The sequence below is a fragment of the Trypanosoma melophagium genome (genome assembly GCF_022059095.1).
Source record: "Trypanosoma melophagium isolate St. Kilda chromosome Unknown ctg10segment3, whole genome shotgun sequence".
NCBI classification, from domain to species: Eukaryota; Euglenozoa; class Kinetoplastea; order Trypanosomatida; family Trypanosomatidae; genus Trypanosoma; species Trypanosoma melophagium.
Window position 1 is genome coordinate 249,868 of NW_027125136.1, and position 15,113 is coordinate 264,980.

At 41.1% G+C, this 15,113-nt stretch overlaps 10 protein-coding genes across 11 annotated transcripts; all 10 read right to left on the bottom strand.

The window, feature by feature from the left end:
• Window positions 1–200: 200 nt before the first annotated feature.
• On the bottom strand, window positions 201–1,727 carry LSM04_005989 (uncharacterized protein; the record flags this gene model as incomplete). The annotated part of the gene is made up of 1 exon (XM_067337148.1): window positions 201–1,727. One exon carries the CDS (start codon window positions 1,725–1,727, stop codon window positions 201–203), a length of 1,527 nt encoding a protein of 508 aa, XP_067194764.1.
• A 748-nt stretch (window positions 1,728–2,475) lies between these two features.
• Window positions 2,476–3,453, bottom strand: LSM04_005148 (uncharacterized protein; the record flags this gene model as incomplete). The annotated part of the gene is made up of 1 exon (XM_067337161.1): window positions 2,476–3,453. One exon carries the CDS (start codon window positions 3,451–3,453, stop codon window positions 2,476–2,478), a length of 978 nt encoding a protein of 325 aa, XP_067194744.1.
• Window positions 3,454–3,931: 478 nt separating this feature from the next.
• On the bottom strand, window positions 3,932–4,450 carry LSM04_005386 (uncharacterized protein; the record flags this gene model as incomplete). Its single annotated transcript, XM_067337173.1, has 1 exon — window positions 3,932–4,450. The coding sequence occupies one exon, from the start codon at window positions 4,448–4,450 to the stop codon at window positions 3,932–3,934; it is 519 nt and encodes a 172-aa protein (XP_067194749.1).
• Window positions 4,451–4,485: 35 nt separating this feature from the next.
• LSM04_009645 (uncharacterized protein) lies at window positions 4,486–5,827 on the bottom strand (the record flags this gene model as incomplete). Its single annotated transcript, XM_067337186.1, has 2 exons — window positions 4,486–5,406; window positions 5,483–5,827. The coding sequence occupies 2 exons, from the start codon at window positions 5,825–5,827 to the stop codon at window positions 4,486–4,488; spliced, it is 1,266 nt and encodes a 421-aa protein (XP_067194816.1).
• Window positions 5,828–5,860: 33 nt separating this feature from the next.
• On the bottom strand, window positions 5,861–6,778 carry LSM04_000615 (uncharacterized protein; the record flags this gene model as incomplete). 2 transcript variants are annotated; one of them, XM_067337198.1, is made up of 1 exon in its annotated part: window positions 5,861–6,778. In XM_067337198.1, one exon carries the CDS (start codon window positions 6,776–6,778, stop codon window positions 5,861–5,863), a length of 918 nt encoding a protein of 305 aa, XP_067194681.1. The 2 variants fall into 2 exon arrangements, with proteins under 2 accessions (XP_067194681.1, XP_067194680.1); XM_067337197.1 differs by having other exon boundaries at window positions 5,861–6,304.
• Window positions 6,779–6,857: 79 nt separating this feature from the next.
• Window positions 6,858–7,142, bottom strand: LSM04_000616 (uncharacterized protein; the record flags this gene model as incomplete). The annotated part of the gene is made up of 1 exon (XM_067337209.1): window positions 6,858–7,142. The coding sequence occupies one exon, from the start codon at window positions 7,140–7,142 to the stop codon at window positions 6,858–6,860; it is 285 nt and encodes a 94-aa protein (XP_067194682.1).
• Window positions 7,143–7,166: 24 nt separating this feature from the next.
• Window positions 7,167–7,553, bottom strand: LSM04_000075 (uncharacterized protein; the record flags this gene model as incomplete). The annotated part of the gene is made up of 1 exon (XM_067337220.1): window positions 7,167–7,553. The coding sequence occupies one exon, from the start codon at window positions 7,551–7,553 to the stop codon at window positions 7,167–7,169; it is 387 nt and encodes a 128-aa protein (XP_067194671.1).
• Window positions 7,554–8,137: 584 nt separating this feature from the next.
• On the bottom strand, window positions 8,138–9,397 carry LSM04_004809 (Homocysteine-binding domain; the record flags this gene model as incomplete). Its single annotated transcript, XM_067337232.1, has 1 exon — window positions 8,138–9,397. One exon carries the CDS (start codon window positions 9,395–9,397, stop codon window positions 8,138–8,140), a length of 1,260 nt encoding a protein of 419 aa, XP_067194741.1.
• A 1,217-nt stretch (window positions 9,398–10,614) lies between these two features.
• Window positions 10,615–12,426, bottom strand: LSM04_005590 (Glutamine amidotransferase; the record flags this gene model as incomplete). The annotated part of the gene is made up of 1 exon (XM_067337243.1): window positions 10,615–12,426. The coding sequence occupies one exon, from the start codon at window positions 12,424–12,426 to the stop codon at window positions 10,615–10,617; it is 1,812 nt and encodes a 603-aa protein (XP_067194755.1).
• Window positions 12,427–13,906: 1,480 nt separating this feature from the next.
• On the bottom strand, window positions 13,907–15,024 carry LSM04_008734 (uncharacterized protein; the record flags this gene model as incomplete). The annotated part of the gene is made up of 2 exons (XM_067337254.1): window positions 13,907–14,403; window positions 14,478–15,024. 2 exons carry the CDS (start codon window positions 15,022–15,024, stop codon window positions 13,907–13,909), a joined length of 1,044 nt encoding a protein of 347 aa, XP_067194805.1.
• Between the last annotated feature and the right edge of the window lie 89 nt (window positions 15,025–15,113).

Sequence of the window (15,113 nt, forward strand, 5' to 3'; positions counted from 1 at the left end):
TCTTGTATGTATTCCTCTTGCTGATATATATGTAATATGAACGCTAACAAAATGTCTCTTGACTAAGAGAGCGTGACATACAAGAAAAAATATATCAATAACAACAACAACAACAACAACAAGAACCAAAAATACGCATAGAAACACACAATACAACATACACAGACAGAAAGACACAATCTCTCTCTATCTCTTTATTTTCATCTCCCACGTGGAATTCCATGTGTGGTGGCACTCATAGATCCCGCTACAGTTGTGGCGGCATCATTTACAGCCGCCCCCCACGACTGCGTGCCGCCATCGACGACATTCTCCGGCAGTGGAATATTAACACTCACACCAACACCGGCCGGCCGCAGTAGACGATGGCGGAGAAATCGCAATAAGAGAAATTTAATCACCAGCGGCACCGCAAAAAAATTACAAATGCGATAACGACTGATAAAGGAAGTGAGTTTGAGAGAAAAGGTCGGTTCCGACTCTAACCACAATGTACACTGCAAGTACGGTCGACGTTGATTGTCCATAGTGGCCCGTTCATACTGCAGTGTGGCACACACACGTACATGTGCCTTAATGTACTTAATATCACTCACACGAACAGAAACTGGTAATCGTCTACCGCGTGCCAAACACAAATCGGCGTCTAATGAGACATCCACGCCGCCAGCGTATTCCACTTCCGCCTCCAATTCCACTGCAGATGCGATCGGCGGCGGGGCACCACCAACGGACTCGTCCACAAAGGAATCACTGCGCCACATATCCATCACATCATCCATAGAAGCCGCAGTAGGAACACCACCACCACTATTACCAGCACCACTACTACTAATATTAATACTATTCGTTCCTACACCACCAGCAGCAGCAGCATATAAATTACTTTGGGGATGTCGAGATTTACCTTTATGGGATGCTAATGTATTATTATTGTTATTGGTAGTGTTATTGTTGTTTACACCTACTACGCCAACATTACCACCAGGCACACTACTCCCAACAGGAACACCACCAGCAAGAGCAATACCAACACTACTACTACCACTACCAACAGCAGCAGAAACAACTGCAGTACCAGAAGTTGGTATAGTTGTTGCGGATCCCGTTCCAGTAAGATTTGTTATGCGGATAGAACGTATAGTGGGTGGTTTCTGTCCTATAGAGTGAACTTTGCATTTTGCAGAAGCCGCAATACCACGATCCTCCAGTATAGCCTCTACACGTTCTTCAAAGACTTTTAAAAGACGAGATGGTATTCCCATTGAACTAATACCATCTTCTTCAGAACAAAAACTGCTAGTATTATTCGCCATACTATTACCAGCAACACTCTTAGTCCTATCCTTAGTAGTATTAGTACTATTATTAGTAGTATTATTACCAATACTATTGTTGGTACAACTACCACTCACACGACTTCCCCGAATCGGCGGTGCTCCCACAGAATCTAATGACGAAAACGCATACCCCCGCAAACATTGTTGTATATCATCTACATCCACATCATCCCCATCTTGTTGTTGTTCTTGTATAGCACTATGCAACATCTCAATTATTGCACTTGTAAGACGTTCGAGCCACACGCATGTTTCGCCGTGGTGACGTGATACTCGAGTACGACGCGATGGTAAATGTCGCAGTCGTGTTTTCTTTACACATAGCAGCGCTATGATCAGCACGATAAAGCCAATAATACGGGCGAAAGCCCACAACAATAGTGGCATTCACACCCCGTAGGTATATATATATATATATAATAATAATAATAATAATAATAATATGTATGTGATAATGAGTATGTGTGCTTCTAGCCGCTAGAAATAGAAATCGCGACACAAGGCTCTCACGGATGAAAGAGAGAATCCAAATCATATTTAAAGATATAAATGTAAAAGGAAATACAAAATAAATAAATAAATAAATAAGTAATGATAATAATAAAGTAGGAAGAAAACAGTCTACAAAATCTTTCAATTAGTATTCTCATTTTCTTTAAATTGTTCTTTTGTTATTTTCCATCAATGTGTGCACTATCACCGCCACCTCCTTCATTCAAACAAAGAAATACACACAAGACACAGCTCCAACGATCGTACATGTACCACCACAAGAGACGATTATATAAGAAAAACAAAACTGTAAAGAGAAGGGCATATAGACCAGAAGAAAGAAAAAAAAAGAAGAAAAAAGACAATTACAAGGAGAAAAAACAATAACTTCTTGAAGTTTAGCAACCGCCAATAAACCAAAGAGAGAGAGAGAGAGAGAGAGAGAGAGAGAAAAGCACCAATTAAATTCCAGATACAAAACCAATTACATAACGAATTATTGTAACTGTCTTATATCTGACAGTTCTCATCTTTAAATTTCCTATTTATTTCTTCCTTTCAACCCTCTCTCTCTCTCTCTGTATCTCTGCATCTCTTTAATTAATTCCATAAATACCTCATACTCTTCTCTTTATTATTTCCCTTACATCGTATAGGAAAGTCTCGGAGGACTCGCACACCCATCATCATCGCTATGTTCCAACAAAAGCGGTAATCTCTGTTGTAATTGAGGACGATGATGTTCCTCTTCTTCTCCCTCTTCTCCTGGTGGTAACATGAAAGAATCCTCCACATGATTACTTTTCTTTCTACTTGAATGTGATTGTGATACAGGAGAGTGATTCACATGGCATTGCTGAGATGTGTATATATCAATACCACGAAAGTACTTTGCAAAGCGAAAGCGCACAAGAAAAAGCAAGATACACAATCCCACACACAAAAAAAACATGGCCATTTCTGCATAAAACCCTCTTGTATGATTGGTGGATAAAATACCGAACCAAGAGGGAGTTAGAGGTATCACTTCTTCCACTTTAGCACCGCTCGTGTGGGAATTCGTCATGACAGTTGCATTATTATTATTATTATTATTATTATTATTATTATTATTATTATTATTATTATTATTATTATTATTATTCGTTACGAATCCACTATTACTATCACTACTACTACTACTACTACTACTACTACTATACAAGGTCTGTGTTATTGCGCCAAAGAAATTCATCAAATAACCGCGTAGATGCGATGAAACAAAGGCATATACGGGCAAAGCAAGTCCATTCAAGAAGGTATTCATCATATCAACAAGCAGTGTGGTATTTACTGCTGTTAGACTAATATCGAGCCGTTGATCCTCTACAAGACGAAGGGCGGCTTCTAACTTTCCATCTTCCATTGATGCCCGTACGGCATTCACAGATTCTAAAAGTGTTTCATTTCCTCTAGTACTCAAATTAAAGGGATGAATGGAGGATGTTGGAAACACCCAAGCGACTCGGTGAGATGTGCCTCCTGCAGGTACTGTTACTGCTTCTCCACCTGAAGAGGATGAGGATACATCAATGTCATCTTCTTCAGGAGGGAAATAGTCATCCGAGACAATATCAACCATAAACGTTTTTTCTCCTTTTGTGATCTTCTATATTTTAGGCAGCAACTCCCAGAAACCGTCTCTAACAGAGACTAAGAATCATATTCATACACGTATGCAAATATAAAAAAAAGAAAAAGAAAGGGTGAGAAAAAAAAATAACGAGTCTATTGAGTTCTTACTTTTATATATAAATAAACATCTATGTAGCAAGTCATTTCCCCATTAACACCTCAAAATATTATTCAGAAGAAATTCCTCAAAGTCATTATTAACAGCCTGAGAGAAGCAAGGGCACGGGCTTACCCATATATATATATATATATATATATATATATATATATATATATATATATAAAGCAAAAGATCAGAGTGTGAAGTCATAGGAGCAAAAAAAAAAAAAAACGTAACGATACTCAAAAAAAAAAAATACAAAAAGAAAGGAAATAACGATAGTTATAGTCATAATCACGACTAATGATGTAAAAACAACGCTACACTACACTTCACCATACACACATACATAGAAAGACAGAAAAACACACTCTCTTTCTCCTTCACCCTTCACTATGACTGTCTTCAGGCTTCTTCTTCTTTCCCATTGCGTCCATCTCATTCTCTTCTGCTGTCCTCCATTATTTCCACCAAAACCCCGCACCTTTTCGCGAAGTGCGTGAATCGTCGATGTGAGTGTTATGTGTTCATCCCGCAGTGCACGGCAGAGGGAAACGGCCGCACGAGTTTCCGCATCATGCCGCACAAGTGAACGTCGCAATAGTGTTACTTCGCGGCGCAGTGGTGCTACAACGTCTGTGTGCCAAAGCCGCAGTTCTGCACGTGTGTCTGTGAGACTGGCCACAAGTGTTTCACGCTGCGTTAAGGCATTTTGTAATTGCCGTTGCAGTTCCGCCTCACACTTTCGCACTTGTTGGAGTTTTTCTTGCAATGATTGGATTTCGTGATCCTGATCGTTGCGGGTGAGGGCAACATCCACGACAGCTGTTGGCTCTATAGGCATCAATATTATTCATTTTATCATATTCATTTTCATAACTACTGAGAGGGTTTTCCTTGTTCTCTGAGACACTTCAAATAGTATTCGGTACTAATGTCAAGTTTTTTGAATAATTTTGTTTTTTTTCTTCCTTCTCCCATTGGTTCATTTTTATTCGATCGTTGAGAGATGTTTCTATCTCCTTCTTCACATGAAAACACCGTAGACCTTTGCGGTGGTTGCGAGTAAAGATAAAGTTCATCTCCATAGACTATACAACAAGCGATAACTACCATATTAAAAGGCCATATTTCTTCTTCACTACTATTTTCGGAGGACTTTTGTGATGGTGATATAATAGTCATTTCAACAATAGCAATATATTTTACTCTCTCACGATCTAGGAATGAGAAAGATGGAATCTTATGAATGACCCCAGCATATTCCTCTCCATCCATATTCACAAATAGAGTTTTCACTTCACATGACATTTGTTTTAATAGTAAAGAAATCATACTTCTCGTACTTCCATTAACTGAAACAACTCCACCACTACCACTACCACTTGCAGCTGCTGTGATTCCAACTTCAACACTGTGACTATTATGACTACGCATACCAGTGACAACCCCACCACTACGCTTACGATTACTGAAGGAAACGGATTTATATCCAAAAAACATTGGTGGAAAAGACTCCTCTGGGAGAATAGGATCTGTTTTGGTGGAAACACCTGTAGAATTATCATTGTTAATACCAGTATTATTAACACTGCCCACCTGTTCCCCACCTTCTGCACGGGGTACTTTCACATACACCTGTAGTGGTTGAAGAACACCATCTTCATGACTCTTATCAGACTCTTCTTGTCGTTGGTTTTTCTGTTCTTTTTCACCTTCATTATATTCTTCTTCTTCCTTTTTTCTTCCATTCTTCTGAAGATTATCATGTTCCTCCAGATACATGGGACGTAATGGACACTGTTAACGTGCATGATAAACTTGTCTGTGACTTTCTTCGTCGTTCTGCTGTGGATATACCTGATGTTCCCCGAACTTTTGCCGTAATCGTTTCTGCCCATACATCCGCTTTTAATTGCCTCCAACGAAGCGATGGGGGCGTCTGTGCATTCGGGCGCACCAACTGTGAAAATGCCACAATGTATGGACCGGCAAGTCGAAGTGTGTGTATGCATGGTAATGTGTCTATATCAATAGTAGTGTTTATATGTGTATAATGGCTATGATGGCGTGTTTGTGTGTGTACTGGTGTTTGCATATGCATAGTTGCTATAGTGCGGAGAAGGAGAAGTACCTGATGTGTACGACTGAGTCCCGCCGATACTTCGGCCGGCAACAGCAATGCATGTTCGCATGCTTTAAATGTTGCATGCCGCCCCATAGCCTGCTCCAGTGAGAAAACACCCCTACTCCCCTATTTTTCTTTTTTTTCTGCTTTTCTTTTTTCTTGTTGTTGTTGGTCTAACAGCAATACAACAGAGAGTAGTGCTCCGGCGAGACAGAGTGCATGACTGGTGGTAGGCGCCATCGTACTGCTTGTATAGCGACCACTGTGTCTCTTCTTAACAGTCTCACTCCACTCATCGCGGGAAAACTCAAGATGAAAGGACAATACATGAAGTAAACGTCCAAGTATAACAGATGCCGTTATTTCTGTAGTAGTTTGACTGACACAAGGAATAGTATTTTCTTCATTAAAATCATATTTTTCTTCAGCAGATGTACTATCGGAAATGGGATTTGGAATTGGAATTGGTAAAGGTTCTTGTAAAAAGAAGAGGGCTTCAAAAACAACTCGCATATTAATATCTGGTACTGGTGGTAGCTGCAGTTGTAAACGTGTTAAAAGAACATACATTGCATTTACTTTATAACAAGAAAGGCGACGGAATACTAGAAAACCTGAGAGTTGTCGTAATGTAAATATAGTACGTTGTTCATTTGTAGAAAGCTCATGATGGGGTTGGTTATCTCTACGAGATGGTGTAAGTGTTCTACTCCACATATTCTCTAGTCCCTCCTCTTCCTGCACAGTTGGACAACACAGTATACTAGCGAGATCATGTTCTTCAGTAACGGAGCCACGTAAAAGTAATAATGTAATCATTTTTAACGTCAATCGAACACCAATAATTCGCACAGTATTACGATATTGTTTAAAATCACCTCCTGCATCCCCCACTACTATTCCATTATCATACTTATTATTATGTGATTGTTGTTGAATTCCATTATTTTCCTGAGAAAACTGCGCTAAAAAAAAAGGAAAAGCTACAAAACGCCACATATACTGCCATAATCCATTCTCCGTAAGGGCTGTCAACACAAACATCAACTGATACCACTATTCTCTTCACTTGGAAACTGATGCCAGAAATTCATTGCTGGCGAACACGCATGATTTTAATACTTTACTTTCTCTGCTTTTCTTTTTTCTTCTTTTTTTTCTCGTGATCACGTTCCCAATGACGTGGATCTCTACATCCAAGCAACATAACAATCGTATTAGTGATAGAAGCAAAGGTTTCCACACATTCTCTTCTTTCATCCCCTGTGGTATTCTTTTCTTGTCCATCACACATGGCTTGCTCCACAACACGTTTTAATATATCACACGCGGTGGCAAAGAGTTGCAGTAAATCACTTTTGCAAATTAGTGAACCCCCATCACCCCGCACTCCACAGGCATAACACATAACAACCAAAAGTGCATGTAGTGCCTATACACGCTCCTGCAGAGAGAAAACATCACTCGCCTCTTGTTCACCATCAACGGTAGTACAAGAGCAAACACTAATGAGTACTGCCACCAGTCCACGCTCCACCGCTGCTCGTGTACAGGAGTCAACGGATTCATTTTCTTTTTCTTTATTGTCATCTTCAGTTGTTGTTGTTGGTATTACCATGGATGGCGAATGCTTCTCTCTGTGATATTCCTGTGCTCCATCGCTTGTTAACATTATTGTCTGTGCGGCCAACGGCAATGTTGTCGCATGTACGCGTTTGTGCGATGAAGTGGCGGAGCGAAGGACCCCGTCGGGTGTTGGGAACAAAAACGGTTTGGGCCGCACATGCCGTGAAGAACCCACAGCTTTAAATCCTGCCATTGCCGAGAGACAAAGACGACGAATTAAGACCGTAAGTGAAGTATTCTTCTTCTTATTATGATGATGATTCACATGTGTTTCTTGTTCTTCTACTTCGTTGTTATTTTTTTTTTTTACTTCACCACAGTCATAACACTCACGACGCTGCTGGCAAACATCCCTTACTTGTTCAAAAATCTGTAGCACGATTTTCCCTCAAGTCTTCAGAGAAAAGAAAGCAATATTTAAACAATGACAAAACAGAAAAAGTGGGGATAAGAATATAAAAATAAAATGAAGAAGAATATGCTTCTCAGAAAACATTCAAAAAAGAAAGATATGCGAACAGAGTAACACTCCGAACGCACTAAAAAGTGAGAAAAAAAAATAAACAAGCATTACCCACACAGCTGTAGCAAAAAGGGAAAATAAAAACCAAAATAACAAAAAAAAAAAAAAATGATCACAAGGAAGGAAAATGCACCAACCATAATCTTCGGGCCCTTCAAAATTCAATGAATATTGAAAGACTCATCAAATTCAGAAGAAAAAAAGAATATGCCACTCAAGTAAAAGGAAAACAAATTCAGGCAATAAAAGAAAACTCAATAAGCTGAACACAAACGATTTAGAGCCATAGTATCCTCCGGTGTAGAACGACAGCAACCCCCGTATAAAATAACTCTAACCAACCAATCTTCCGCTTCATCTCGCTGATGCAAAAGCTGCAATACAAACTGCAAGGAAGTGCACACATCACCGTCTCCAATTGCCAGTTTTCGTTGTAGTTTCTGTAGTGAATCCATTTTTTCTTCTTCTTTTCCCGTTTCCACTTCTGTATCTTTCAACATCACATTCGTTTGACACCACTGTCCATTTTCAAACAACTCTCCAGAGTTTGGATAAAGAAGTAAGGCGAGAGTAGATTCCTTATCAGAACGTTTCTTTTTTAACATGGCACTGGCCATAAGACTTACCTCAAGTGGAGTAGCACAATTACAACCAATACCTGCTAATCCAGGTGCCTGACATTTTTGAAGTGCAGTTAATGCTGCTCCAAACGTATTGCCATCTGGGAGATGGGATAATCTTTCGTGTAATTCCCACCATTCAATTAACGCTTTATCATCACCATCTTCTCGAAAGAAAGACTCTATAGGTGCAGAAACAAAGCTAAAGCATACTGGAGCTGTAGCAAGAATTTTATTCTGAAACTCCTTTTGCTGTTGCATCCATGAAAGTATCTTTATGGCTTCATCTAGTCTGGGAAGTGTTTCCATAAGCAAAAAGTCTACCTTAAGGTAGGCTTTTTCACCCAATTGCCCTACAAAAGCCAACAAACGTTTGCTATGAAATGTATCAATAATAGAATCACACACTTCATAATCACCGCGATATTCATGACCTCCTGGAATAGCAGAACCATATGGACCCAGACTACCAGCTAGTAAAAGGGATCGTTCAGATTGAGCTTCAAGAGAAGAAAATAAAGGAGCAAATACATGTGATGCACCTGTTAAACTATCATTCCATAAATTATTTACTTCTGAATTTACCTTTTTGTTAGGTAATGGTATTGCGAGACGTGCTACCTTAATTGCACAATCTACCAAATCTGACATAGCTGTTCCTGATGCAGTACATCCTTCCTCAGACATTTGGTATGTACACGTAAGCAGTACATCACACCCTGCTTTTATGTAAGCCTCATGAGCACGTTGTACCAAATTTGGGTTTGAAAGAAGAACAGAGGACGCCCACATGGGGCCTGCTTTATCCAGATCTACACCCCAATGCTCCAACAAAGTACCCATTGCTCCATCTAGGATTGCAACTCCATTAACACGTCCTTTTTTCTCCTGCATTACAAAAGGTACTTATATTCTTTCTACGTCTTTATTTACAAAACGTAAGCAAAATAAGTTCAATTAAGAATGTGATTTAGTGTAGATGGGTACGTAATGTAATTTATGTGCGTTTTTATCTGCTTGATTGTGTATATTTAAAAATAAGGGGGGGGGGGGGAAAGCACGAAAAGGAAAAAAGACTCTGGTAATGTGAAGATATCAGACAAAAAGAGGAAAGAAAAAGAAGTATATATATGTATATATCCATATATATATATATATATATATATATTACCAAGAGATAGAGAATGAAGAATACCCAAAACTCATTATTTACTCGCTTCCACATTTTGTATAGTCTCTCATTGGTTAGTTTATCTTGTTTTTTTTAACCTTTTCCTTCATCTTTGTTATTTATCGTTGAAGTAGGGGGAGGGTGGGTGTTAACTAAAGAATCAGAAACAATCTGTATGCGTGCAGACGTCTGCACGTATGTATATATATGTTCTTATTTGTGCACGATAGATCTGCACCCCTGCTGCATCACCTCAACCCAAACCACGAACATATCAAAGAATCACTGATACACGTGCCTTATCCACGCCATTAAAGCGCCTTTTCTTTAACTCTGTTTTGGTTTGTTTGGTTTTTTTTATTTCATTTCTTTTCGTTTCCTTTTTTTTAGTATGAACTCGCTTCATTCTCCATACTTGTTTTTATTAACACCTATTTTTTTTTTTTCGGTCTTCGTTAGTTCTTTTCATTTTCCCTCTTCTCACCACACACTGCCTCTTATCGTTTGTCATCCCATTATTGATAAAACGGTTCTAGCGTGCGGGAAATAGATAATAACGAAGGGGGAAAAAAATGTCACTACCAGTCCACATTTTTTCTTTTATTCTGTTAAAAATGCTAATTCACTTATCTATGGGCTTTAAATGTAAAGCGGTATTAATTGTCTTTTAATGACCTATCTTCAGAAGATCACTTTCGAACAAACTACTCTTTTTAAACAACGCATCCATGAAGGTCATACCATGTCTTCCTTCGAATCCTGGCCTCTTTCTTTTACTTTCTCTTTATTTTTTTTTCTTGTGGCTTTCATTTCCTTTTTTTTCTCTCCTCTATTGTTGTGATCGTTTCTCCTTTCCCCTTTCCTCTCAATGCGCATGACCTTCACGATCCTGTCTCTCTCTCTCTCTCTGCCTGCCTTCTTCTTCTTCGGTCATATTTATTTAACAGGAAGCGGCATCCTTTTGGGGTACCGCCGCTGCTGGCATCTTCACCCGCCGCGCCGTGCAGTTCTCTGGCCACGTGTACTCTCGCCTGGCCGCAGCCGCCATGAAGGCGACGTACGGCGGGGAGGGGTCCATCGGGAAGGAGACGAACTCCGGGTGGTACTGCACGGCGAGGAAGAAGCGATGGGCCGGGAGCTCCACCGCCTCGACGCGGCACTGCGGCCCGAGCGTCGGGTCCGACACGCCGCTGATGACAACGCCGGCGGCCCGCAGCGCCTCCACGTACGTCGTGTTCACCTCGTAGCGGTGCCGGTGCCGCTCCACCACCACCGGCGCCCCGGAGTACATCGCCGACAGCCGCGAGGACGGCTCCACAATGTGCACCGCCCGGGCGCCAAGGTGCATGTTGGCCCCCATACTCGTACGGTCGCAGTCCATAATACGCACGACTTGGTGGGAGCTGGACGGGTTGAACTCCTCACTGTTGGCATCTGTCCAGCCAAGGACATTGCGGCAGTACTCAATAAGGGCGACCTGCATACCAAGGCAAACGCCAAAGTAGGGGATGTTGTGTGTTCGCGCCAGTTCAACAGCAGCGCATTTACCATCCACTCCACGAACACCAAAACCACCAGGGACAAATATACCATCACATTCCAGAATTGCTTGTTTAGCTTCCTCTGCGTTGGGACCTTCTAGATCTTCAGATTCGACGTACAAAATATCAAGTCTTACACCAAGGGCAATTTGACAGTGTTCAAAGCACTGAAGAACAGAAAAATAAGCGTCTCCACCTCCCCCAACATACTTACCCACAAAAGCAATTCGAACAAGAGGGTTAGACATATCACGAAGTATTTTTGTGTACTTAACAAATGTATCATAAGTAGGTACATCCAATGGTGGTACTTTAGGGTTCAACCGAAGTTTGTGCAGTATACGGTTAATTAATCCTTCATTTGTGAACTCCACTGGGATATCATAAAGGCAATCTACATTAGGTGCTCCAATGATATCACACAACTGAACACCACACTGATTGCTTAGCTTCTCTCGTACCTCTTTTGCAAGACGTTGTTCACTGCGGCATATTAAGAAATCCGGTTGAAGACCAAGGGAAAGTAATGTACGAGAACTGTGCTGCGTCGGTTTTGTCTTTTGTGACCCACCAAAGACAGGAAGATATGTTGTGTGCATTAAGCAAAAATCTTGCGGAGGAATAGAGTAACGAAGACGACGAAGAGCTTCCACAAAAGGTTGCGACTCCATATCTCCAACAGTTCCTCCGAGCTCAATCAAACAAATTTCAGGACCTTTCCCACTTTCACACACTGCCTCCTTACAAACGTTGAAGATTTGATCCACAACTTCATTTGTAAAGTGTGGTACCAACTGCACTGTCTTACCCAAAAATCCTCCAGATCGCTCCTTTGAAATTAATTTTTGGAAAACTTTGCCAGTTGTAATATTGTGATCACGTCTCAAGTGCACTGACATCCAACGCTCGTAATTGCCCAAATCAAGGTCCACTTCACCCCCATCCTCAAGAACGTACACCTCGCCATGTTCATACGGGCTCATTAGTCCAGCATCCAAATTAATATATGGGTCAATCTTGATGCTACAAACACGAAACCCCTGTGCACGGAGAAGAGCACCTGTTGCGGAGGTCGTGACACCTTTCCCGAGTGAGCTGCAGACACCACCGGTCACTACAATAAATTTCACACTCTCCCCAGCATCCAAAGAGCGTATCATTGGAGATGGAAGGTAGTACGAACTTCCCGCTGACATATTACGCGCCGTCATTTTGAAGTAGAGTATAACGGTTACGTGTATTTAATGCCTCTCACTCTTCTATCACAAAAGAAAAGATAAAAAAAATACCAAGAGGAAAAGCAAAAAAAAAAATCAAGAAAGCAAAGCATCACACAAAATAATAATACAATATTTCATCATAACGTATCGACGTCCTCCATTGTAGGAAAACGCAAGAAGAAAGTAACAAACAGGAATTATTTAACAGTCGAGAAGAAACTAATCATTGGCAGGGATGACTCTTGGGCACTTAAATTGGGATATTTCCGCATAGAACAGTGCGTGAAATCCCACTCAACAGACCCTCGTGATGTTCACTCATGGGCGTAGGGGTGAAAAGAAAGAAGGGGAGGGAAGAAGGATAGTTAAACACCACAACTAATCATAATGGCATGGAATTAAAGAGAGGAGACGGTCATTGGGATGTTCTTCTGCATCAATTTGTGTGCATGCTGCACACATCTGTGGAGGACAAGTTCATCCAATATGAAATCTTGAGGAATAAGCAAGAGTCCCCTCAAAAAGAGGAAAAAACAGGAATAGAGAGGCCCCAGGTTGATCAAACACAGCCCAACCAAGCAAGGAGGAAACACAGTGAGGGTGAAACAGACCACCCCCATTGGGATCGCCCCCTCACGCAATGAATGACCACGTGTGTGGTCCTCACACCGCAGACTCGGTGCCACACCGTCAGCGCAGTTCCCGGCAGCAACAGCACTGCCACAACTGCCCTCGCGACTCTGTAGCTCCTGCTGCTGCCACTACTGCCATCCTAGTGCCGTTGGCACGGCCACCCAAAACACTAAAAAAATAAAGAAAGAGAGGAGAAAAGGGAGGAAGTGCGGGAGGAAACAAAGGCCCAAGACGCTACAAGAAGGGTCAGCGACCAAATAACAAAAGAACAAGACAGGTAAATACGGAAATCAGAATATACAGGAAAACCTTGTTATTTTTGCCCTAACTACCAGTAGCTGTGCACATTAGAAAAAAAGATATAATGAAGGGATAAAAACAATGCATATATTCTCTACTTCCCTTAAAAAGACACTTCATACAAACAGAGGAAAAAAATACAAAAAACAGTTGTCATTGGGACGCACTAATGAATACACATCACTTCTCATTATTAGTACTGACAGCAATACCTAAAGTAATGGCGGTGCTGTATATTTGCTTCCTTTACTATCAATTCAATGACAATCTTCTAATAGCGTAATAATAATAATAATAATAATAATAATAATAATAATAATAATAATAATAATAATAATAATAATAATAATAATAATAAGAATAATGTGTTGTATTTTTTTACCAATTTTTTGCACAATAAACGATGTATTTGCCGCACCACGTGTGAGTATAAGAAAATAGTGGAAACAATGAGAAAAATGTTATTCTTTCTTATCTCAAAACCACTGTGGTTTGACATTGATATTCGTTCCTGGGAAAAACAAATGCGAATGAAGATTTAGTAACCAACTGGAGGAGGGTGCCCAGCAGGAGGATATACACCTTGGGGAGGATAACCTTCAGGGGGATATACAGCCTGGTTACCGTACGCATCCTGTGGGGGCATTGGAGGTGACCCATAGTACTGATCACCTTCAGCGTACTGATTCATAAAGGGATTGCCACCTTCAACAGCGTCATTATCAACATAGTTATCGTTGTTGTAAGCACTGCCACGCCGCCCAATACCAGCGGCTCCGCTGCCTTGATAGTCGTTTGGATAGTCATCTCCACGGTATGCGCTACCACCAGTACGATTCATGAAAAGCTGCGATTGTGTGGGAATGCGACTGAGATTTTCTTCTTTTTTCGATTCAGCTTCAATCTCCTTCTCTTCCTGCTCCTCTTGTTGTTTCTTGCGACAGCAGCAATATACAATAAGAATGGCAACCACAATAAGAACAACACCAATAGCAATGAGAAGTCCAGCCCACCATGGAAATTTAGGGGTTTTTGCTTAACAACAAAGCCATTCTCATCAGTTGCGGGTGCTGTTGCCTCTTCAGAAGCGGTAAACTCATAGGACTCACAGATCCACGATGAGTATAGTTTGTCTCGTAACTCGTTCATCCAGGATCCGTTTACCATCATTTTCGGGATGACGTTCTCTTGGCGTCGAAAAAAGGCAGTCGGCATAACCCCTTTTATAAAGTTCTGGTACATCCCAGGAACGGCTTCGGTGTGGTCCACCCCCTTATAGACAGTGCCGTACAAAAACGTAGATTTGTCGGTTGGCGTTCCGTTCATAAGCCCGGCAGTGAAGATCCAACCACACCTCTCGCCCGAGCATGAAGCGAAGGGATTCCAGCCGCCAATGGCGGCCTCTGTGAAGCCAGCCTTCGAAAGGGTACTGAATGCAGACGTTTGGAAGCTCTCCTTCATGGGCATCATGGTGTGAGCTCCACTTTGCGACGGACAGTAACCCGCAAACCGGGCGCTTACTGGGATATCGGCAGTAACGGCGGTGTAGCGTACATCATATGCCTCGGCGAATAATGATATGCACAGCACTGCAGCGACCACAGTACAGCGGTATACGATGGAGACCACAGATGTGGAAGTTAATTGTGTTTTCATAGCTTTTAAGCTATAAATAGTATCCTAAATTTAAAGAGTATAGAAAATAACAAAATGTACAAAATAAGAACAAAAAATGAGTTCACAAC